The sequence below is a fragment of the Rhopilema esculentum genome, chromosome 4 (assembly GCF_057945365.1).
Source record: "Rhopilema esculentum isolate cy_ngs chromosome 4, ASM5794536v1, whole genome shotgun sequence".
NCBI classification, from domain to species: domain Eukaryota; kingdom Metazoa; phylum Cnidaria; class Scyphozoa; order Rhizostomeae; family Rhizostomatidae; genus Rhopilema; species Rhopilema esculentum.
In genome coordinates this window covers 20,113-46,424 of record NC_142818.1, presented here as the reverse complement: position 1 = coordinate 46,424, position 26,312 = coordinate 20,113, and the positions used below count along the sequence as shown (strand labels likewise).

The following is a 26,312-nucleotide window of genomic DNA, read 5'->3' as shown; positions in this document are numbered from 1 at the left end:
ACTTCCAGCCTAAGTGGATAATAATATTGAAATGCAGTTGGTTTAACGCAAGTTTCAACTGCCAAAAACTTAAAGTTACAAAATAAGGCATAAATGCAGTAATATTTTTTCAAAACGGTTTCTTTGATAGCATTGAAACGTACTGTGCAACCTAGAATATTTTCTCGACCCACCTTCTCCGTCAGCAAAAAATAAGTACTTTGAGAAATATCAAAAAAATGGTAATGTAAAAATCTCGGTTGAATTTTATTGTTAAGCGTTGAATTTACACAAAGAGAAAAAAAGACAAACATACCTGTCCTCCATGCAATAAAACTAAAATCGAAGTGATTTAAAATGTTGCGAATGTTCCTTGATTCTTTTAATCAGTTATCGAACTCATGTTTCGACACTTCGTACTTTGCCGTTAAACATGGTTCGAGGCATTCTGTATACACTCCCCTCACGATAGAATCCTGATAGTTTGGCGATCGATTGTCCTTTCGAACAAAAATAAATGCAGGCTGGCCAGGCACGTAAATAATAGGGGGGCGTGGGGGGCGTAACGCCCCCCCAAAGTTTGGAAAATCCAGTTACAGTTGGAAAACATAACGGTTGACTTGGAATTTTTTTCTTAAGACCAAACTTGTGAATTTTATATTTTAAGAAGTTTTTTATTTTAAATATAAAAATTCTAAACATTAAAATTCACAGGCTGAAGCTGACCCATCCAATCGTTTTCTATTGTGAATCCCGTCTCCACTGGATCCAAATTGCACACTTGCCCCGTTTTCTTTTTCTTTCTTTCTGACGGAAGTTGAATCAAATTACGAACAGGCAAGGTGAACTTACGGATAAGAAACTTGAAACTTACAGTTTGGAATAATAATACCCGCATTGATCAGAAAATATTAGAGTGGGAATTTTTTTAGAAACTACGAGTAGTTAATTCAATAAAAGATTAAGAATCTTTCAGTACTAAAAATTCTCAACGCTTCTTATAAAAAACGAGTTTATGCTAAACTCCCCCTGTTATTTGTTAATGTCCTTGAGTCCTTATCATAAATTCCTATGACAAAACTGCTGTGGAGCAAGAACACATTGCAAAAACTGCAGTAGAAGTATTTGATCAAAGAAGAGTATTTCATCTTTCGAATCAGGCATATGCACAAGTTTATTCTCAAATCATCATTTCAATTGTAAAGAATGAAAAGGCATTTGACACTCTGAAAAGTTTAAAGGTAGTTTTCTTCGATCAAGAACGAAAATAAAAGGCCCAAATTCTTGGTGCTTCTATATCGTGAAAAAATGTATTTTAGATAAAATTGATCAATTGATCTGAAAGAATACTACTAATCATTAAGTATATCTAATACTGGTTTTGCTTAAATGTTGCTTTACTTCTTACAGTATGTTTAATGTTTGTTTCATGTTAATCAAAATTTAGAGATTTAGGCTTATTATTGAGTAAAGATTTGGTAATTATAAAGAAAATAGAACTATGGTGTTCGGGCTATTTACAAATATCAATTTGGTAGGTACAACAGATCTACTGGTCGAATGAAAAATTTATCACTTAAAGTTGGAATTTTCATACTTCCACGCCCCCCCAAAATTAGCAACTTGTTTTCGTCCCTGAGGCTGGCGATAATTCAATGGTGATTTTCAGAAAAACTTTCCAAAGTAAATCAAGACGATAAACTTTTCCAAAACTTCTGAGCTTAAAATAAAAGACCTTTGGGCCTTACATAAAATAAAGAGATTTTTGCATGGAGATGCCGCCAATCGATTAAAAGAGATGCCTAACATTTGGTTGCATTTAAGCAAATCTTAAACAATCTTGCAACGCAGACATACTATCATTCAGTGCAGGGTCATAAAGTTATACCATTTGTTTACCGCTGCAAGTCTTGCTGATATCGATTGGTACGAGGGTACATTTAAAATTCCTTTTTCCTTGAAATATTTACCGAAAGCTTTTGAAAATTCACATTTAATGCAATTTTGCGTTTTAATGCCAAGCTGTAATGATGGAATGTTCGGCCGTTGTTGCTGCAGCAGTCTTTGTGCATCCAACGATATTTGCAACTTAATGATAGCTTTTTCCATCATTGTGATAAACCATTATATCTAGACACTGTTTATAAGTCCACACTTTTGTTTCGGTCGCTAACATCTCGACATATCAGTCCGTCATAAGGTTTGCTTTCATATCAGTCCGTCATTTACAAATAACTCAATGTACAGTAGCTTTATCTGGAATAAAGCTAATATTGAACGACGAAAAAGATATCATTCCTGGAGCCGAAAGAAGGGTGACTGAAACTTTGCTTTAAACGGATAACATACAGTCGTGAAGTCATTCATTTAAATCCCCATTTCTACTTCTATGAACAAATTTAGAATATTTCTGTTCAAACATCGTTTCTTTATAACCTATTTGCGCATTACCAAAAATTTGAAGAGGTGCTGCTGAAAACATCATTCAAGACTTGGTAAGCAAATTGGCCTTGGAAAGTCTCTGATATTTCAGGCAGTGCCGCTCATTGCAAAGAAACTAGGCTTTTTAGTGAAATGTAGTTAATAAGGAGCAGGAACACCGCAATACGCCGAGAATAAACAACAACAAACACACGTAAATCAGTGAAGGCTAATATTTCGCCCCGGCATACGGGGCTTCATCAAAGCAAAAACATTCTTTTTGTACAAAATTTATCAATGATTAGCATTTTATAAATGCATTGTGCCAACTTTAATTTCATGCTTCGCACATGCTTTTGTTCCCTAATGGCGTTTTACACCTGATTTGATTGGATTCTTAGGCAGAAAAGTCTTGTCGACTTTATAGAGCTATATAAAATACATTTGCGTTAAGATTTCCAAAAACTCGGCTGACTACTGAGTACCGTTGTTATTTATCCGACAGTTTGGTTTACAGGCCTAGTTTCCTTCCAGTCTGTTAGATTGACCAGGGGCGGATCCAGCAAAAAATCTGACTGAGTTCCAGGCCAAGGTCAAGGTCTTTCATGTAATGCATTGATAATTGTGCCTAAGACAACATTATTATTCACATGTTTGCATTTTGGTAGGGGGGGGGGTGGGGGTTGGTAGGTGCTAGCCACTCGCTAAATCTAGATTATAGATTTTTTTCCGACTGAGAACAGTGCCTCTGTGAAAATTTCTGCAAACCCTTCCCTTTCTAAATACCCTCTTGTTTGTCTTGGATGCCACAGCAAAGTTTTCCCTTTTGTTTTACTCTATTTTGTTGTTTTGCCCATGTAGACACCAGCCTATTTTTCAAAATATGGTGTTCCGTCTGACCATAGGTCACTCTTGTCATCAGCGACTGCAATTTAAAATAAAGGTAGTTAATGCTCTTGGAAAATTAACGATACTTCCTGGTTTTATCTCAAAAATAAGACATCTGCAGTCGCCATTTCGAATTCAAAGTTTTGCAGTTCTACAACAGATTAGAAACAATAGGTAGCCAATCAACTACGGGCTATTGTACAGCTCTCTTACAAATATGGTATCATTTCCGAGTTCCAGATGCTGTTTTGACTGAGTTCCATGCGTCTTCCAAACAAAAATTTCATTGTTTCAATTCATTGACTTCCGAGGCACAAAACGTTTATTTCTGAGTTCTAGGATTGACTGCTGTTGTCCTCCACAGCGTCTGGAAATTCGTTTCAAAATCACAACACAGAAGAAGGAAGGAGAGGGCAAACGAATGACATCAAACTGGCAATTTTAAGATTTTGAAGAGACTGCGATAAAACTTACAATTTCTAGGTTTTACTTTTTTAGCCTAAATATTACTTATTTCAGGCAACACTATTTTTAGCTATATGTTGGAAAACTGACTGAGTTCTGTGCACCAAGGAACTCACTCTGGATCCGCCTCTGTTGACTAAGGGTCTTTCAAATAAGTCCACCGGAACGATGTCAGGGCACACTGAACCAGACTCTCTTATTTTATGTAAAGTGAGTCTGGTACCCAGGGTAGGTCTTCCAGAAAGAGCAGTTTCAAGGAAAAAAGTTATGGCCAGGGAAATGGCTCCTGATGAAATCGCCGACCCTGTTTTCTGTTAAAGTTTGTATCGAGTTAAACTATATAAGAAAGGGTGCCCAGGAGTGCTCGGCCCCCTTCTACCTCTCGAAGAAGGGCTGGGCCCCCTCTTTTTCTGAATAATTTGAAAATGATATGACTAATTTTTGCCTAAATGACCATATTTTATCAAACCAATAATCGTTTTTGCTTACCCAGCACTCCATTCCTTACAAGCAAAGAAGTGAAAGCGTAAGAAACCAAACTAACGGAAACATTTGCACTCTTTTCTTTTACAAGAACCAGTAAGTTTCTTAAATTTTACAAGAACAAGTTCTTAATTTTTTTCGAAAATCTGTGGCTGGATTGTTCTTAATTTGTTCTTAAATTAAGAGGGTGTAAGCAGTGCTATTGCTAGCTTTTTCGCTCTAAGGAGGTATTGAGGCCTCATTTGCCAACAAAGTGAGTGAGATAGCCTTTATTTGCTGACAAATTTGAATATTCACCGAAAAAGCACCCACACATCGCTAAAAATCCTCGATTTTGAAAAACGTTGTTCAAAATTGCATTTTGCAGAAGCTCAGCCTCAGCTTGTTCTTAATTTGTTCTTAACTTTTGACAAGTTTTTAGGCTCGTGTTCTTATAAAATTGTTCTTTTAAAAAGAGAGTGTATTATGAATAAAAAATAGAGGAAATAATATGCCCTCCCTCCTCTACATTATTTGGCTCCACACCACTGACACCAACCCCAAAAAGAGAAATGTGGTCCCTAGAAAGAGGCAGCACGATTGACTTTGGTGAATAAAGGGTCCTGAGAGAGATCTCCCCGGCCCTTCTTTGACAGCTAATCCGCGCCTGAAATGTTGATGAGAGTTCTTGAATGTCAAAAAAATATCTTCTGCGCATGCTTGTACAGTATACCGTTTTCCGTTTTCCGCCCATACCGCGAAAAGGAAATCCGCCTTTAATCTGAAAATTCAGTCATTTCTGCTAGGTTCTAGATTTAATTTTAGTAAACACGTTTTAAAACAGTGAAAGCTGCAACTCATCCTTATGTGATAAAGAGGCATCGAACTTAAATTAGTTTAAAAGAGATAAAAATGCTTGTTCAGAGCTTTGTTTATTAAATTTTGATATATTGACCTAGAGCATGGAATGTTTGGTTAGGTAAACCATTTTGTACAATCAAAATATACAAAAATGTACACTTTCGCTCCTTGACAATAACCAGGCGAGCTGTAACAATGACCTAGGTGACAACAAGGTGATAAGAATATTTCCTGTCATTTTAAGACATCGAATGAACCAGACTCATTCTTCATGAAGTATAAAGTTTTCAAGTTGGTTCATCTAATCGTGAACGGCAATCACACGCAATTTTATTAAAAAGTGCTGTATAAAGAAAATAGTACTCGAACAGTCAACGATATAAAGAATACTGGATGGAAAACTGCTTAGGAACATGCAAATTGTTTTTTATCTGAATAAAAGATTTAGACACCCTTCATATTGTGATTAAAGTTTTTGTTGAATGGATACTTTAGAAAGTGTAAATGGTACTTGAGTAAATATTTTTAGTGCTGAGCTTTGTGCGTGCAATGCCTGTAATTTTAAAATCCGGTAATCCCTGTTGCTTTCGGCACTCACGGTCTCGGGCAGTATCCACCCACGTTTTTCCCAGAATTCGATTTACTAATTCCTCGAAATCCGTTGAAAACTCGAGATGTTTCTTTTGAGGGCAAAAAACTGGCAAGAAGCCACCGTTACGAAAAATGCTGCTTGAGAAAGTTGCTTGTCCAAAAATTTTAAAATGGATAGAAGATACTAAAAAAGGATTTTCAAAGAGTATGAAGGGCGTGGCCGAGGAAATATGTTTTTGTCCACCCCAGTTTTTTCGAGCTGGCGACGTCACTGGTCTCGGATAGTAAGGACCAAAGGATTCGAAACTGATTGCCTCGCGAGTTGTTGCACCTGAACATCGGAATTTTCTCAGGTGATTTGCAACTCAGTTAAACGGTCCAAAATGTTCAAAATTATATATGAATTGCACATAAAGTTTTATTTAAATTTTCAAGGAAAAAGTTTCATTACGTTATTCATTTGGTTTTGATTACGTTAGCTATCAATTTTGATAAGCTTCTCATTCTATGCAATTGTATATAGTAGACTAAATAACTTCGTAAATCGATATGGAATAAATGATGATCAAGATGCAAAAATTTTATGAAAGAAAATGTTTGGAAAACACTAGCCTCGTTTCAAATGCGAACCTCTCTCGGATCGGACAAGAAAAAATGGATGGTTGTTTTAGTGCTTAACACTACACGAAGAAAGTTTATATTTTTGTTAATATCTTGTGGAGATTTAAAGTGTTTCCAAAATGCTTTCCTCACGTCAACCGATAAAGGTCCTGTCAAAAAATCTGCGAAAGATGAAGGTGAGTGGTCAAGCATTGTTTCATGAACGTACCTTATTTACGTTAGAAGTAATAGTGTGGTGTTGCTCTTTTTTTGCTTTTTTTGAAATAAAATTTTCAAAAGACTGTTACCAACGTAAAAAAAGAATATATACCATTGAAAGCTTTCCACTAGTGTGCTTTATATTCCTTTAGGACCCAAGAAGATTAATATTCGAAAGCAGTTTCTTAAAATTAGCATGCATGTTGAGCACTGATTGTTTTCATTGACGAAATTTAGGCTGGTTGCCCTCGTGGTGCACACAAAAATTCCAACTAAATACATATTCCACACAACAACAAACAAAACAACGAAAGCAATGTTTATATTGGTATTATATATATAAGATATTATTATATTTCTAAAGTGCCCGGACTGCAGAGTATGGCAGTTTCCAACGAGATCTGGGGTGTGCTAGAGCAAATTTTCAAGTGTACAAGTGTGCTCTTCTTTTGTTTGCAAAACTGTGCTAGAGCCCAAGGATAATCAATTAAGAAGCTAAAATGAACTAAGATAAGTAATATACATGATTGATAATTATTCTGTTTGAACCATTTTGAGATTGTGTTGATCTTGAAGAAACTTAATTTTTCATTTGCCTTTGGCAATCATACACACCCATGTAACATTTAGATCTCCAAATGCCACACCCTTTACCAGGTGTGCAAGGACAGTTTAGAAAAATATCTTAAGCTGGGTCAGCAGAATATTTGGTCAGCCAAAAATTTGGCCTGCTTTTGAAGCCAGCCACAAATGAGGTCACTTTGGTTTCTGTTTACACAAGGCCACTCAAGTGACCTAATTATTATGGCTTGCACAATGTGTCAAAAGCTTGTTGCCAAAAATCATTGTAAGCAAAGAGCTATCAAAACAACTTCTGCCATTCTCTGTTCTCGTGTGCTCTCTTCGCAAAGCTCTGTTTAGAGGATGGCTGACATAACTGTTAGCAATGATTGGAAATTTGCAATCTTTGCTTTGCTTTTGAATCTTTCGACTAAATTTTTCGATTCACCAATTAATGTTCTCTCTTTCTCAAACTGTTTTATCTAACCCTCTTGTTTCTTACTCCATTCTGATACCAAATGATTTTGACCCTGTTATTTTCTAAAAGCCAATCAGAATACTTTGAGCAAGCAACAGGTGAACCAAGAGGGCGATCTCCAGCCAATCAACATTGGTCTCGTTAAACACTTTCTGATTTTTCTAAATTTTTATTCATTATTACATGAAAATAATTTTCATTTGAACATAGAAAAAACGAGGAAATTGTAGCAAAAGTTTTGTTTGCACAGACTTTTAAGTTACTTGCTTATTGGTTCAGGGAAAGCACTTGGAAAACTTGTCAGGATATATATTTCTTTGTAAACAAAAGTCAAGAACAGCCAAAAACTGTAGAAAAGATGTCAAGAGCTATTTTCACATACTGTTTATTAGATGGTAGATTTAAGCAGGTCTCATTTGACCACTTGACTGGGTCTTTCTGTTCCATTGCCTGCCTCATCAGCTTTTAAATTTTGGCATGAGCACACACAAGATTTTTTGCCCTTAAAGCTCCAGCATACCAGTTAGGTTTTGCTTAGTGCAAGCCAAATTGGTGTAAATGGACTTGCTCAGAAAGATATAAAACACAAATTACTTTTTTAAAAATAAAATGTTATACCCTATAATCTTGCATATAGGCGCCACTCTTGTATATAGGCGCCACTCTTGTATATAGGCGCCAGCGTTTCTATCCGGATAAAGGCACCGTGGTGCCTATATCCGGCCCGGTTTTTTGAATATCATATTTCTTACCGTATATTGACAGAGAAATAACATAAAGGGATTTTCATATAGAAGATTCAATTATTTTCACTTAGTCTTTCACATATATCTTTAATAATTGGTTCTACTTTAAATAGATTATGTTCTGACACCTTGACAGTCACTAAACAAGGGACCTCCAGCCCCTTTCCTCTTTTGTTCTCTCGTTTTCCTGTCACGCAAACTTTAATGGAGCCACCGGACAGCAAAATGAGGGTGCAAGTTTTAGAAAATAGTCGTGGAATGTGTCCTACAATTTCACCATTTTTCAGAACTTTCGCGGTATATTGATCGTGTGCTCGTGTTTCTGATTGGCCTATTTCGATCCACAACTGGGTATATATATTTCCTAGCGTAGAGTTTTGGATCTATGTTCTGACGTTTTAAACTCTGAAGAGTGTCAGACAAAAAGCTTTAGTTTAGTAAATGTTTGCTTTTTTCAAAGCCACCATATATTTATCGTGTTGATTATCAGGCTTTCCTTTACAAGTCAGCTCCACTTGAATATGTGGGGCCCATATAACTTTATATACGTGATGTCCAGTGTTGAAACAGTTAAACTCACACAGGGACGACATTTAGCTGCTCTCGCCATTGCAGAATCATGTAAAAGGAAATATTTACCACAAACGCTGAATTCTAAATATAAACTTTCAAATTTGACCCATAACATCTTAAAAATATTATACTAATGTAATCATAACATTCGAAGGCTCTTAGACCAGGCGAGGAAGGGACGATAATCGTCACCCATCAGGGGAATTTGCCAGACCAGCTCTGTATGGTCATTTTCGATACGCTGATCACAAAAACGGATGTTGTACGGAGAAATTCGGTACAAGGAAGCCTCATTTATTTCACTTTCAAACGTCGTTTATCGTCCAAATTTGAACATTGAACGAAAGTTTGTAAATGAAACGATTTTCATCAATCTCGATTTGCTGATTTCAAAAAGTTATTTCATAAATGTAAATTCAGTACCAGAAAGCCTCTATTTCATGTTCAAACCTCGTTTTTATCAAAATTTTAATGTTGAACAAAAGTTTGTAATTTCTTTATTCTCATCAATTTTGATATACTGGTTTCGAAGGTTGATCTCATACGGCGGAATTCTGAAAGGCGAGCAATAGTTGGTCTTCACACATTCTCGGGCATCGATTATGTGTCCATGATTTCTAAAAAAAGGAAAAAGTCATTCTGAAAAGCAATGTTAAAGCGCAACGAATTCGTGAGCACTTTTGCAAGGCTTGGAATAGATGTCCACCCCATCCAAATGCTATCGAGGTCATGGAGAAGTTAACATGCTTTCTTTACAGTTTTTCAACAACTGTCACCAAGGTCAATGACACCCGCTCAAAGAGTTTCTGGAAGATTTTTGAAAATTAAGGGAAAGTTATTGAACTTAGTTTAATGCAACTGTGTGTTGCCAATCTTATTTGCACAAAGCTACATCAGCTCATGTTGCAAAAATTTACAGAAATGCAGATCAGTTGCAGTTAAGCATTGGCAGTCCAGTTGATCATGGTTGGGATGCAGCCGGTAACGCATCGTGGAGTAAAGACATATACCTAGATAATGTTGCCAAGCTGCTTCTAAATATCAATCAAGATGCTGAAGAAGACAATACTGACTCAATGAATGACAATTGCTTTGAGGATGAGTATAGCAATGACTCTGATGACAACGGAAGCTATAATGTTTATTGAAAACAAGTTTAAATAGTCTGGGCTGTTAGAACATGAATTGTGCAAATTGTGATACCAGCATGAAAATGAGCAGACACAAGCTGAAAAATGCCCCCAAGTGCTATTTTCAGACTGAGGGTAATGGCACCAGTCCTCCTATGGGGCCAATCTCCATATGTCATTAATGATTTGTAAAAAAGTGCAAAAGGAAAGATTTAGGTGCATTATCGTATATTAACATATATTAAGAGAAAAAAGGAAATAAAAATTTCCCCTTGATGCTATTTTTATAATATGATATTGGTACCCATGTCTCTGAATAATTACTCTCTTTTATATGAATATGAAATGTAGCTTTCTCTATTCTTTCAACAAACTGGAAAGTTATACGAAAAGATGTAATTGACAATCTTACCCCTTGATGCTATTTTTAGAATGGGGTACTGGAACCCAGATTTTTTATTTTTATAAAATAATTTTTTGAAATCAGCACATCAAAATTCATAAAATTCAATTCATTTACAAACTTTTGTGTAACGTTCAAATTTGGACGAAAACGAGGTTTGAACGTGAAATAGAACCTTCCTGGCACCGAATTTCTCCGTATAACATCAATTTTCGTAATCAGGGTATTGAAATTGGCCAAACAGAGTGGGTCTTGCAAATTCCCTCGATGGGTGAGGATACCCCCCCCCCTTCTTTGCCTGGTCTACCTGGTTCTAATGAAGTACACGACAAGGAAATTATCGTAGAACTATAGCATTGTGTTTTTAATCTGCAAAATTTCTACTGTCAAGATGTTTCTTAGTATAAGCTGTGATGCAAAATGACTTTTTTGCGATTTAAAGTGATTTTGTTGCCAAAAAATTATAGGTGCCTGACCCCTAACGCAGCTCTATTTTCTAGACTTGAAAACCCAGAAGTTTGAATGTAATAATTTTGCCGGCGCCTTTATGCAAGACTATAGGGTGCACAATATTTTGTATTATTTTCCACTAGAGTCTCTAATTTATATTGTACAGTTTTTTACTTATGAATTCAAATGATCCAGATTAATTGAATATAGTGACAGACACTTCATTGGGTTTTTGCAGAGTAGTATGAAAAAGCAGGGAAACTAAAATTTGTGACTGCACCCCCAGCACACTTGAAATATTAGGGCAATGCCCATTTAGATGAATATATTTATGTTATCTATTAGAAAAGCAAATTTTTTATAACAAACAATGCTGTTCATAAAATTAGTAAAATGGTATTCCCAAATTGTTACCACCAAAAAGTATATTTTTTGGTGCATACCAGCACAACAGAATATCTAGTTGTGTACACCAATACACCAGGTGTTTTGCCCGTGTGCACCAGAGATGTAGTTGAGCAGTGTCATACTCAGCAAATTGTTTCCCTGTTACAGATCATTCCAATGTTTTTTCAGTTTCTAAATTCAAAATTGTAGGCTAAAAGTTTCTTTAATTTTTTTATATTATTTGGTATAAACACTTCTGTGCATTCTATTTGTTGCCAAAATATAAGAATCATCAATTCAGTAAGTCATGTAGAACATTTAAACTTCTATGGTTTTGTGAAAGCATACAGCTAGTCAATTTTATGTGGTTCTATCTTTCCATTTTTAGTTTATGCAGAAACAACAAGATGAGCTTTTAGCAGAAAACCAGAAAAAAGAGTATGATATGCAGCTTTCCAAAGAGCATTGGTTTGTTGAAGATATGATTGACATAGATCTAAGGTAGGCATTTGGCTGTTCATTCTTTATTGTTCACTGCTTTGGATCAGTGTTGCACAGTGGATGCCAAATAAAATCTGTGCAGAATTGTTAGACAAAATTGAAGGGCACTTGCAACTGTTCTCTATCGTTTTTTGTCTTTGACTCTCTCATTTTTGCAGAACTGCTCCCGAGACTGAATCAAGTTTTGTCATTTGTGAGGACTTGTTGTCAGTTGGAAGAATGTCATTCAGAAATTTCAACCCAAAAATTGAGGTAGTGCCACTTTCAAGATAATTTCGTCTCTTTTTACATTTGTCAATCATTTTCAACTGTCCTCAAGTCTTATAACACCTATCTTTTTCTATTTTTTGATTTTATCTGAAAAGAAAGTCAGTCAACAAAACAATGATGAAATTTTATTTTCAATAACAATAGTCAGCTGTGTTTCAGTTGATTATGAACCTGTATTTTAGGTTGCAAGTGAAACTCAGTCCACTAATGGCTGCTACCACAGTGGTATCAAGTTGATCTGTGGTGATAGGTATATTTTGATAGGTGTGTTTTGATAGGTGTGTTTTGATAGGTGTGTTGTGATAGAAATGGCAACAGTGGTTTGGTGGTCTTTTGATTTATATAGTGGACCATCTAAAGTTTTAAATCTGTCCTGATTCCCCAAAAGACAACATAGAAATCATGATTTTCAAAGTATGCAATGTCTATGTATTTTAAAAATTGCCTTTATGGAGAAATCGTTTTTTTAGTCTTTGTACTTTTAGTAGTGTACAAGGAAGAATATATTGTACAATATATTGCTTCAAACAGGAACCAAAACGAAACTCCAGTGAATGATTTCCTGTAGTTGTTTTCACATATAGTGCCACTCATATAGGTGCTGCATAGAAATTTCAAAAGTCTACTTTTTTGTAATTATTTGCACAAAGTAGAAACCTTGAAATACTTAGTTGATGATAGAAAGTCATCAACAATATATGTAAACTGTGGAGGATTTGATTGCTTGAAGTTTATCAATTGTTGATTTGTGACCAATCCACAATCAAAAATGTTTCATACAACTGTCAAAGTTACTAATTTCCACCAATTGGTATCAACACTATTCATCATGTAGCCCCCATCAGTAAAAAGCATTTGTTTAGAAAAGTATACTTTAAGCATCATCATTCAAGCCTCTATAGAAAACACAAACCTTAAATAGTACTGAAACATTTTGAATGCAGAAGAAACATAATGTGTGCATATGTATGATGAATGTATGAAGATACATAATGAAAAATGAAAATTTTTATACCGACATTTAATACTGAATCCACAGAACATATATTAGATCCCTTCTTCGTTTGTGTTGTATTTCCTCCTTTGCAGCTATTCTTCCTAGAAGAATTCAGGAAAACCCATGAAAATTTACGCATTGTATATGAAATATTTACCTTTCGAATTGCGTTTGTTCAGGCTCTCTGCATACCCCAAGTCCAATAGACCAAACTGCTTTTATTTAATCGTGGTTTTGCAATGATGAAAACTGAAGTTTTTGATTTCCTCGCAATTCTTTTCCTCTCCTTGAAAATTTAGATTTTGATTTTGTTAACTAAAGCTGGGAAAATATTTGTTGAAAACTTGCTTATAATCCCACAGTTCGATGCACTTGATGCCTTTTTCCATTTAAAATAAATTGTTGATAAACATCGGCTAGCATTTGAATGTACGTCCATTTGGTCCTTCTATCTCAAAATTTAGCAGTTTGTCTCAGATGGATATCAAGGAATATGCGCTGAAATGGATTTTTTTTTATTTCCGCGACAGTTTACAAATAACACACGTAGGTTACAAGACGATGCCGCAGATGGTATGGAAATAATAGCAACAAAACAATTCAACACTAAATATAAATCTAAATATTAAAGATTACATTTCAATAGTTAATTGAGAGACCACATGCCCTCAGAAAAAGATGATTCCTAGTTCAATATGCTATTTGAGATTTAAATTTCAGTATCGTTTCTCTTTAGAAGCTGTACTCTGGGTTATTAAGTAAGCATTCTGACCACGACAAAGACGCAGAAAGCGGTGAAGAAGACGTTTCTGTTGCAGAAATGGCTGACAGGTTTGTCTGCCCCTCTACCCTTTGTTTAAGTCAGTCTTGTCATTATTGCTAACAGTTGGGTTGGAGCGTAGATTATTAGGATTTTATTGTAATTGATTGTCGTTGTAAATTTTATGAGAATATAAAAAAAAGATAATACGTTGAATTGCATATCAAACAACATTTTTTCGGCTAGAAATTTTGAAACATTCGCTGCTCATAAACTCTGTTCCGATTCTTTCTCTTCTCCATTTGTATTTACTGTCTGTAGTCATCTTTATCTCCCCGTTTGTATTTGTCATCTTTATCTCCCCGTTTGTATTTGTCATCTTTATCTCTCTATTTATGTTAGTCATCTCTATCTACTCCTTTTCATTCCCATTTAAAATTCGGAAATGTTCCTGTTAGTAAAATCCCAGTTGCTCTTGTCTCACCTCTCGCCCTTTTGTTCCACCGATATGCGCAGACCTTTATTATCGAGTCTTCGCTTTCATCTCTATGTGCTTTTATTAGCATTGCTACGTTTTCTTCTTTAGATATGATTCACTTGTCGATAGTATCGGGAAAAAGTTTTCAAGAAAGCGAAAGCACCAACAACATGAACATTGTCGTGATCCAGACCAAACGATTTCAACCACCAGTAAGCCTAAGAAAATTAAGCGAGTGTTTAAGAAGCCAAAGATGGAATAAACGTGCGCAGATGGAACAAAAATGATAATGCTTCCTTCAATTAAACAAAGTTTTTTTGAGATTAAACGGATATTATTCTAAAGACGACAATATTGATCTTCTTTGGTTGCGATGTACAAGAAAGATGGCTGTTATCATCTGGGTCTTCTAAGTTACGTGTGATTAACTGGGTGTTGATCCGATCTTAGGTATAAATTTGTTAGTTATTTTATCATTTTGTTATAAAGCAAAAAAAGTTGCAATTTTTAATGATAAGAGGTCGGTCATTTTGATGAGCCAGACCGGGAAAGTATAAATATATTTTTCCTTCATTGATTGAATTTGTACAAGGTATTCTTGATTTAACTCAACTTGAAATGTGCATCATTGCTTAAAAGTGTCATTTCCACACCAACACATTCAAAATACAGATGCATATTTATTTGTGTTGTTTTTTAAGTTATTATTCTTTTCAAAAACAAGTTAAAATCACATGAGCTCGAAGCCTTTACCTCGATTCAGTAATTTTTAGCCTATATATCCAAACTTCATTTTACCAGACACTCTTCACAAATCTTGAAGCTAAACGTGCATCCGTACCAAAACTTTCATAATTCATTCGAACTTTTGAAAAATTATTATTATTTTAAGCCTCGATGTAGGCAAATTAAGATTAAATGTACCTATTTGACATGAATGATTAAGTTTCAATCAAGCTTAAATTTTCAATCTAAATTTGGAGCGATAATGTGCTACGTCAGACTACGTCATCAAAGGGTTTGCAGCATGATGAATTGGTGCGATTGTGCTTGAATTGTTGGGCAAATTTTAGATAAAGCTTTGTCAGAAAAATTGCAACAGACGGTGCAAACCTACTTTTTGAATCAAGACTATCTCATGCATATATCTAGCTAACTTAGAAGCTAGACTGAAATTGAATATTGTACACTTGAAGTGTAAATAATAAATGGTCAATGTCATACTTCAAAGACAGAGTAATAATAAGGTGTGAGCCTAATTGAAATTCAATCGTTCCCTGCCTGCCGCTAAATCTCTTGCTCAATTTTTTGGCTTGATAGGCCCATTTATGGATGATTCCTATTACTTGAATCAATCTGAGTAGTTTTAGGTGTTTTGTCTCGTTTTCAACGCTGCTGAAGGAGCACTACAATAACCAACTTAATCGGGCCATGGCAACAGAATGGTTGCCAAAGAGACTATGTTGACGAACTGAGGTGACGTATACTACACACACCTGCGTACAGTCAGCCTAACTTGCCAAAGGATTTGATCTCATAACTATGAACTGTTAGCTGTATACTTTTTTAAAACAAAAGTGAAATACAACTAGTAAACAAATTTAATTCCTTTGCCTGTGCGACATAGTGAAACTCTAATTTTACCATCAGGTACGCACTTAATGCAACACTTCTTTTATAATGTGATTTAAAGATAGCAAGACTGTTGAGCCTTCGCTCCCAGTTTAATCCGTCTGTTGGCACCTGCCACTTCACGTAATGATTCCAAATTCCACAATATGAAAAATTATTCAATGAGATAAAAAGTGAACTTTTCTTTTGTTGTCTGTCATAGTAAGAATTTCGATGCCATCCGCGCTTTCACCATATGCTGTTGGTTTAATGCAAACTTAACAAACACACAATACTACCACTTGATCAATATAGCGGAAAGTCTATTACAGAAATCGATGTTAGCGTTCTTAATTGGATGGCGTTAGTTTACTTTTCGTGCCTATTGACAATTAAGTTGGATGGTGATTGTAGGGTATTACTAATACAGACAGAATTAAGCAAGATAATTTGGTTTAGAGAAGTGGTAATTCACGGCTGTAATGACGCAATTATTGGTTTGTGGTTTAAGAAAATACTTGCAATTGCGTTAAATACTGTGTTCTAGCGGGAAAAGCGAATGGTATACATTGAAACTGTAAAATTAAATTACGACATTGGATTCATGCAATAAAACCAGCAGCAATGAAATTAAATTCTGTGCATTCAAGTCATGCGCTCTGAAATCCAGATTAAAGTTGCATACTTCAAAGTGAGAGTTTTACATCTATTATTAAAGGAACATTTCATTGAGGTTGCTTAGGCTTGGAATTAATTAACAAAGAAAGAAGTAACGCGAAAGCGCCAGCTGATGAATTCAACTAGACATTGGAAACGAGATAAGCTATCGACGAATACCTGCATTATGTTTGAATTATTGACGCAACTGGGAATCTGTAGAAACCTATTCTGATCTGATCACAATCGAACAACCTGCTTTTCCTCGAGTTAAGCGACAATCTGCAAAGCAATCTCGTACGGTTCAAAGCTGCATAGTTCTACAATATTACAAAGGTGAAGAAGCAAAGACCTCAAGGTTATTTTCAATGTTTTATTTCTTTCTTCTATCGTAATGTCTGCTAGATTCTTTTTTAACGAAATCATACAGTATGACCAGTCATGATCGTGCTCTCGTGATTACTTTGCCAATGAATTGTTAAGTACCGGTGTGTTTATCATATCAAACATACAGAATACGACTTTGTTATTTCAAAATGTAAAAAAGGTCATCCTGTGATACGGAAAGCTCAATGCACTGCTCCTAAGACCTAAGATGCTATAAACCAACATACATGCCTCTTATGGCTTCGAAACCAAACGATCATGATCATTTGAAGTAGATAGCGTCCAGATCTTCATCCCAAAATTCTGAGCAGTTGTTGCCAATTGCCACATTTTATGTAAATTTGATTCAAAGCTCAAGTCGTTGTCGCCTTTCGTGTGTAGGCAAATTACAGACCAAAGCAGCCTTAACTGGTATGAAGAGTTCATATTCTCGCTTGCAAACAATTTTTGCTTACAAATCAATACAGATCATTGGAGAATTTTACACTCGAAGAAGTAAAAAAAATTTGAGAGATTTATACAAAGTCACTTCGTATCACAGAAAGACAGAAGACCGTTCTTGACATTCTTTTTATACACATTGTCACAATGCTGCTGTACCATTTGTAAAGAAAAATCAGTATTTAGAAAATGGAGCGAGAGGCCTTTGAATTTGTCTAATGTAGATTGAGAACATATTCATGATGTGTATAAACGGGCAATCTCGAAAATTTGAATGATTGGTACTAGCAAGATACATTTATCCTGGTACTAGAATATTCATTATAATTGCTAAGGAATTTAATTGAGATGCGATGTACGTCAATAAGGCGATTTTATCATGAATAGCCTTTGTTGAAATTAGGATTGGCAGGTAATGAACTTACGTAACTACTCTTTCATTCAATTGCGGGCATTCATTGCCGCTAGAGAGATAATAAATCGAGCTGGTAGCAAACTACTAAACTATGTCTATGGTGTAATATGAGGCATTTAGAAGCGATCAAGACTTTTGCCACAAACATATAGCACTCATGTTGCATTCCTGTTGCACAAAATGTTTTCTAGTCAGGTCACCTTGTCATACGATAAAATCGATCAAAACTTTGTACACAGACAGTTTGGTATGGCCAAACTATCAACCATTGTCATATGACATTCGTACTTCATAAATGTTATACAAAATGCTTTCTTGTCTGGTCACCTTGCCATACGATAAATAGATCAAAACTTTGCAACATAGACGTTTAGGTACGTTCGGTACATCCAAACAATGGGCTATTGTCATATGACATAATATTGATGAACTGAAATTGTTTTTATTGGTATCTGTGAAATGAAATCAAAATGGCATACGTTTTCTGTCAATATATATATGTTTTTCAACTTGCTGTGTTAATTCACCGTGGATGGAAATGTGTATATCTCCATGTGAATTATATCTACATTCAACCGAACTGTCCAACGACAACATGCAAAACTAGAAAACATATTATAGAATCTAAGAATGCATCAAGTCAAGGCTCCGCTACCAATTTCTATTTAACTTCATGCTTAGAGTCTTTCTTCAATGGACTTACGCAGTTATAACCGCACTATCGATATCATTTTCAGCGAAAACAGCATTTAGTTTCTATTGAAAGACGCGTCAATCCCAGAGGCAACCCGGGAAAAAACAACTAAATCCGTAGTAATAAGACAAAGTCGAAATTGTGGTCGATACCACAAAGCTAAAAATTTTATAGAATATCTCTTCCTAAGAGGTTCATGTAAGAATACCTTTAAGAGAAGGCAAAGAATGTAGAAAATAGCGGAACGCAGTTGTTGATAGCAAGAAAGCAGTTTTAGCTGCACCCTAACTTGGTACGATATTTATATATATATATATATATTTATAATATAGATAAGTTTTTTAATTTTTACTTTCAGCTCTAAAAGCAACACTAAATTACCATCAATCAGAAATACCATATCATTAAGCGGAAAACTAATATTTCTAGAAATTATTACCAAGTAGAAATAAGTTAGGCAAATTTATATTAAGCCAGAGATAAATATTTTACACAATCTACAGTCACTCTGTTTTTTGGCTCATTTGATCTTTCAATGACTGGGAATCTATGATCCAAGTGTCTCACAAATTTTTAAGAAGGGTTGCCAAATTGAAATATGCAAAAGGCCAAACGGATGACAAACTCAACAACAAACCCAAATACAACAAATTCGCAAATAACACCGCGCAAGCATTGTCTATTTTTACACGCATGACTCGTTGCAAACCTAATGATAATAATTTTCCAAACTCAAATAAGAAACTGAAAAACTTTCGCCATAAAAAAATTCATACGCTGATAATTAGGTTAGGCTATAATATTGATATTTGGGTTCAAATTGTGTAGCACTACTCCTCCATTTAATCTTTTTGTTTTTAGGATGTTAAAGTTTAGATTAAGCAAAGGAAAATTCTAAAAATTTCCAAAGGCAAAATGTCAAATTCAAGTAGTATGCCGGAAACAAAATGTTTCAGGCAATTTGACTCTGAATAGAGCCAAAGTCGAAAACTTTCGTTTGAAAAAAGCAAATCTGACAACCCTGTTTTTAAGCCATTAGAAGCCATTCTAGCATTTGAGATATCAAACATGGTCTTTTTTCTCAATACAAATTGTGAAGTTTTTGCTAACAAAACCACTAATGAAACTTGTATATTTATTTTCTGTATTTTTATTGTTATGTTTGTTTCACTTTCAAAAAATTTTGATGTTATATTTGGTTTTTGCATGTTTCTATCATTTAGTACTGTAGATTGCGCTGGTGAACAGATACCGTGTTAGCTCATTTCAACATGGTTCCTTAGTCAGCATTATAATTTTTAGACACAATACTGAGTGCTCCTGCAAGCTTAGATATTAAAGAGATATTGAAATAAAGGGGCAGTAGAGAAGCAGTTGATTAAGAAGCGCAATTATCATGATCCATGAATGAGTTCAAAGTTAATTAAGATGGTACTCTAGCCAGGGTACGAGGACATTGGCAAGCTATTGTGCATGGAATTGAGGTGTGATTATGTAATTAAGATTTTAATTGAAAGCCTCCCCAACAGTTAAAATTCATTAGACCTTTCTTTATTTATATTTCCAGCTGGAGTACCAATATTACCTTTGTTTGTCCCAAAAGTTAAAAAATCACACTTTTCTTCATTAAATTTCTAAATTCTTACAAGAAAATATGTTGAGATGAAAGCATAAATTTTTATCTAACTCTTATCTCTTTATCTATCTATATCTTTGTCTCATTAACAGTAAGCTCAAAATTATAGTTTATCATTAGCAAGATTTTATTTCATTATTGCTATTATCACCAGAAAAATGCATGGTTAATGTATATATTAGTTATAAGAGGACATTAAAGCGATTCTTGTGGCATGCTTACATAGAATTGAAGAATTCTAGATGAACTATCAACGCATACCTGTAACATTTCTCGATGAATATTGAATGCCTAATTGTGCCTTTTATTTTCTTGCTATCAACTGCTTCACTAGAATCATTTATGCCTGTGAGTCGAAAGATTGTTTTTATTTTTATCTGTACAGGAAACTGCACTTCGTAGCCGTTGGGATTTCGAAGTTTCTGCAATGTCACACACAGACCCAAAGAGTCTGGCGAACCTCTACCAACCACTGGATGAGGTCGCGTCCGGATTCTCTCGAACAATCCACGAGCTTTGCTCCTCAAGATGGTTCTGTTTTGAAGATTTCAAACAGCATGAAATTCTATTGTCCGAAGCCTATGTACTTCTTTGGCAGAACTCAGAAACAGGCGATATTGATGGCCGCAAGGTTGGATTGCCACTCAAAGTCGGGGCATATGCCGCAGTCTTTTTAGACCTAATAATATCTAGGAAAATCGAAGTATATTACCAGCACGACGAAAAGGAGTCAAGGGTTAGAGTGATAGATGACACGGCCACGGGCACCTTTCTCGACGATGCATTGTTTGATGACCTTCGTTTGAAACATCATCGAGTTATTCGACTTTCAAAGTGGTTAGAGAAGGCGGAGGAGTCGGCTTGTGTGGAAATTATTCTCAGTAGTTTAATTCTGAGAGGTATTCTGAAAAAAGAGAAAATAGGATTTCCAGGTCTTAGATTTTTTAGGCGATTTCCAACGACCAACCCAGAGCCAGAAAAAGATCTAATTGCACAGATACGCTCGCTTAATGTTGACGAGGATGGCAAAGTAGATTCTTATATTGTTTCCTTGCTAGCGATATGCCGTGAAGCAGATAATGTGTTTCTGATTTCTGATCCTATCCTAAAGAAATATTTTAATTCTGTAGAATATCCGGAGCTAAAGAAAAAGATTGATAGAATCATAATAGATCTGCTGCGAAGAGGTAGACCCAGAAGCTGGTACAGGCCGAAAAGTAGAAACCTTACTATAGGAAGTTCCCCTGCAGCTTCACCTAGATTCACACCGAGGATCTCGCGACGAAGCTCGTCAATGCACGAAGCACTATCTAAAACTAAATCCAGTGACACATGAGGTACGGGTATATTACAAGCATACAATGGAAATGGAACCAGAACTTTTATAGTCTTTGCCTTTTGATAAAGGTGAGAGTCGGGAAAAATGCCGAACGCTTGAGATTTTTAATAATCAACTCTATGAAGTCGTATTTATTTAAAAATAAGTGATGTCTTATCTTGTATTTATGTATTGTATTACCCACTTTATTTAAAGGATAATGATTCCTAATGATGGAATATTTGTCTATTCGAGGGCATGTAGATTTCTGCATGTGTTGGAATCAATCTCTATTCATCGAAACATTATTTTGCTAGGAAAAGATCGTCGCATCGGCATTCGGCTCGAAGTCTTCGTTTGGTATTGCAGTAACGGTTCGAAGTCTTCCTCTTTACACATTCTATTCTGATTGCCGATCCAGGATGGGAATCTTTCTGAATCTTTATGAACATTTTCTAATGATTTTTAAAAGAAAAATCATTTCCTTCCGTAAAACAAAAAAATTATTTTAAAAAAATACAATTTAGTAAGAGATTCTACAAGTAATTGATGTAATTTAATTCCTGAATGGAAAGTAAAGACTTTGAATACGAGAATAGCGAAGCATCTGAATATAGTGAATGATTAATATTCATTCTGCACACAGCAAGCAAAATACCTTAGATTATGGTCATGGAAAGGGCAAGGGTGCTTCGGGGCACCATAAATGGCAGCAACTCTACAATTCATTATTCTGGCATAGAAAAATAATGAAAGTTGGATACTTTATCTTGTCCCAGACCGTAAGAAGTTGCATTGGTTGATTAAAATAAAATCGGGCGTCGTCTTCAAATTTTACGATGCAAAGCTTTGCAAGATCTATGAAATTAAAAACCTTTTTAGGAACACTTTTAGACTGCTTTATCAAAACTAAAAGTCATTTGAAAAAACCCCGTCATCCAAGTATTCGCTTCCGACGAGTTCAGAACGATTGATTTAAAAGCCAAAAAGTAGAAATAAACGAGTAGCAAAAAGAACAATTTCGGCCACTCTAAGGTATACACTTGTCTTACATAAAAATCTTTTACATCAGAATGGACTATTTTAACAAAAAGATTCCGGCCAAGTGATACAAAGGGGGACGACATAAGAATGCAGATGCCGGTTTGCGGTGCCCACTGATAATATAAAGTTTCATTAAACTTTGATTGTCACCATATACGCTACTTGAAAGCACAGTTCATGCTTTTGAGCTCCTGTTTCAAGACATTGTGCAGGAAACTTCAAGAGCTTCAGGGACTGGCAAAGAACAGAGGAGAACAAGTTTTCAAGGAATTTATCAGAAATTTAAAAATGAAGTAACAACAAAATTTAGCTTTCAGAGTCAAAGTTTTGAAAAGATCAATTTAACGATGCATCTTTAAACATATAATTTTGGAAAGTAGTTCAAAAGCTTCAAAGGAAGCACAAAGATAGCAGAATTGGGTTCACAAAGAGATGGTGATCAAAACATGGTTGTTGATTATTATAACAAAGGAAGCCTAAATGAATTGATAATTTGTACTAGTACCAGCAGGAGGACCGCACTAACATTTTTAGGGTCCCCGGACCAAGCATAGATGGGGCCTCCCTATCAACAAATGTGAAAGTCCGAGAATTTTTTTGTAGAAAACTGAGATCAAAGGAATTTTATGAGTTGTTGCAAAGTTGGTCGAAAGCTGTTTTCTTTGCCTCTTTATCTACCAAAAATTCAACTAATGAATCAAACAAATACGTTTATTTCTAGTATATGAAAAATTAGAATTTTTTGCTAAATTTTTTATCATTTAGTATGCCTCCTTAATCATAACCAAACGTCTAGATTCACTTGCTTCCCATGATTGTCGCAGAAGAGTGAAAAAAATATTTAAAATGAGAGACTCCATTCGTTGGAAATGCATTCTTTGAAGCAACTTAACCTTAGTACTGTAAATATTGAGGCCCTATAAGGCGGGGAGAGGGAATGACATTATTTTTTATTTCATGATGATATCTTGCCATTATTTCATTTTTCAAAATTACCAAAGGAAAATATGTTAAAATTGTCAAATATTCCATTTCTGCTCCCAAAATATAAATTTTTTAATAGGTGTCAGACATACGAGTCTTCAAAACCAACCTTTGCATTGAAAAATGTTGAAAATGTATATATGTTGAAATGTTGAAATAGCAAAATTGTTCCATACTTGGGTAAAAATAGGGAAGTCGTTCTCTTTGGAACTGTTGTGATAATTTGGTACTTTTGAGAGGAATCTAAGGACACCTGAAGAGTGCAACCTGGAGGGGCCCACAGACATGCCCAGAAGACGCACTGTGCTAGAAGAATTTTTGAATTTTGAATAAAGGGCATCTTCTTTGGCTCTGCTAACCGCCTAGAGCCCTAATAACCAGTAAATTCAGTTGTTCGATCGAGTCTTTATCCTATAGTCATACTGTTAGTATTCATGTACAATCCTAGGTTCAATAGATGGTAAGAAATAATGCAAAAGAAAATTCATGCGAAGTTCAAACTAAATGAAATCAACTCTTACAAAGTTCTCAAGAAGAAATCATTATAAATAGCAGAGATTGACTATATGCTTCTAGATAGTAGGCTTCTTTTTCAAGGGATACTCGTCGTGTTGGAAACCCTTCAGATATAATTCAGATATGATGAATATATATCTGACATTCCAATCCAAGGCTAAACTTCAATTCAAACTGCTAACATAAGGGACAACGGTTCTTCGCGAACTCCAATACCTACTACAAGATCCCAAAATACGTAACGAATAACGAGGTACAGCGCAGTCTTTCTCAAGCGCTGCCTGTCCTAAATAGAAACTGGGCTGCAAGAGCTTTCGCAAGCTTCTTGGGCGAAACGGTTTGCTTCCTTCTAATGTTTAGTCTTACATGTCTGATCTCCATTAATCTCTCTCCGAACCTTCCTAAATCTAATTACTAGCATAAAATGTTACTAAGAATAGACTACGAGATAATTATAAAACTTAGAAGCAGCTGAATACGCAATTTGATGTGATCCTAATGAAGGATAATCCTGCAACAATAGAATAGAATGCTGTGTAATGCTGCATGTGCTGTGTCGCAAAGACGGAACATTCAAGACCCAAGCAGGCACGTAAATAATAGGATGCGTGGGGGTGTGACGCCCCCTAAAAGTTTGATAAAACCAATTTCAGTTGAAAAACTTAACAGATTACTTGGATTTTTTTCTAAAGACCAAATTTAAATGTTAGTCTTCATCTCCTTATCATAAGTTGCTATGATAAAGCTGCTGAGAAGCCAGAAGACATTACAGAAGCTGCAGCAGAATTATTTGATCAAATAAGAGTGTTTCATCTTGCGAATGGGGAATATGCACATGCACTTGCTCTCAAATCACCCATTTCATTTGTAAAAAACGAAAAGAAATTTGGCCCCCTAAAAATTGTTTGAAATTTCCTTCGATCAAAAACAAAGATGAACGACTCAATTCCTTGATGCTTTCATATCGTTAAAGAAATATTATAGATAAAATTTATATGCAGCAAATTAGCTTTAACAAAGGCAAAGCAGAAAAAGAAGAATCACTCCTAACTGACTTGAAAGAATATCATTTTTTATCCTGAAACATGTATAGTACTGGTTATACTTCAGTATTCGTGGTTATACTGGTTATACTGGTTAAAGGTCGAAAGGAAAATTACTAAAGTAAAGTTGGAACTTTCATCCTTCTACGCTCCCCCCAAAAATTAGGGAGTTGTTTTCTTCCCTGGATACAAGAGGGATTTTCTAAAATCTACATTAGTAACAAAACATTTTGTCAGATAATTTTTGGCGGATAAACTTTGTCGAAACAAATTTCGGACAATTTTTCAGAATTTCGCCAGGACAAAATTTCGTCGCTTTTAAAGAAATGCTTTTAAAAAGTTTCTACTCTATATCTCTAAGGCATGGAAGTTTATAAAGGGAGCATAATTAAAGTTTTTAGTGTGAATGTAAGCACAAAAAGAAAATGATTCGGAAAGATCTCAAAAAGAAAAGGTTGATCTCGAAATTGTGCTTCCTGTAGAGTTCAGAATTTGGTTGAAAAGTGCAAATACCTTGAACTAATGAAAGAAATAGTACAGTTGAGGTAAAAAGACAGAGATGGAATCCTTTGAAACCGGCGACGAAACACTAGTTAGAGCAGTAGTATAGCCAGGGTGGTAAGATTTAGGGGGGGGGAGGGGTTGGGCAAAGGCGAGTTGAGCAGAAAACATTCAGCAAGTCAACCAAAGGAGGTGGCGTCCGCCTCTCGGTACGCCACTGAGTTGGAGCTATTTTTATTGAAAGATGGTGAAAAGGAAAGTTAATCCAAGAACCGACAATGATTTAGATGATGATGATGATGATGATGATGATACCTACGATAAATATAATTATGAAGATTATGTAAATGAGGAATGACGAGAGTTGCAAGGAATAGATCAAAAGGACACATAAATTTGGCATTTTGACGCAATTGATTTTGTTTATCAAAGAGTATGGTCTCGTTAATCAATCATCGCTTCGATTTTCGAGTAACTGAGGGTACTTTTTTTGATTTTATAGAAGTCAAGTTTTTAGTAATGAGATACCCTCAAATAGTTCAGCACGTTGATCTTTCTGACAGGACCCTCGAGAGGCTTGGGAGACCTTGCAGTAAGCATTGTTGACATTGAAACTAGGGTTCAAAAATCTCACTCATGAAACTAGGGTTCAGGTTATGTTTGGTTTTGTATATTTCTATCATCAAGTACTGTAGATTGCGTTGGTGAATTGATACTGCATTATCCAAAGTCAGCAATGCTTCGTAGTCAGCATGACTGTCTTTATAAACAATTCTGAGTGCTCTTTCGTGGATTTTATTTACTTTAGCATTCAGACATCTGTCATGGAACATCCAAATTAGGGG

The 26,312-nt window shown here is 35.3% G+C and overlaps 2 protein-coding genes across 2 annotated transcripts; both read left to right on the top strand.

Moving 5' to 3' along the window:
* Nucleotides 1-6,298: 6,298 nt before the first annotated feature.
* Nucleotides 6,299-14,572, top strand: LOC135690854 (M-phase phosphoprotein 6). Its single transcript, XM_065208533.1, has 5 exons — nucleotides 6,299-6,464; nucleotides 11,603-11,715; nucleotides 11,874-11,967; nucleotides 13,719-13,813; nucleotides 14,329-14,572. Exons 1-5 carry the CDS (start codon nucleotides 6,408-6,410, stop codon nucleotides 14,480-14,482), a joined length of 513 nt encoding a protein of 170 aa, XP_065064605.1. The 5' UTR covers nucleotides 6,299-6,407; the 3' UTR covers nucleotides 14,483-14,572.
* A 522-nt stretch (nucleotides 14,573-15,094) lies between these two features.
* Nucleotides 15,095-25,571, top strand: LOC135690853 (uncharacterized). The gene is made up of 2 exons (XM_065208532.2): nucleotides 15,095-16,846; nucleotides 20,447-25,571. The coding sequence occupies exon 2, from the start codon at nucleotides 20,489-20,491 to the stop codon at nucleotides 21,395-21,397; it is 909 nt and encodes a 302-aa protein (XP_065064604.1). The 5' UTR covers nucleotides 15,095-16,846; nucleotides 20,447-20,488; the 3' UTR covers nucleotides 21,398-25,571.
* Nucleotides 25,572-26,312: the final 741 nt, after the last annotated feature.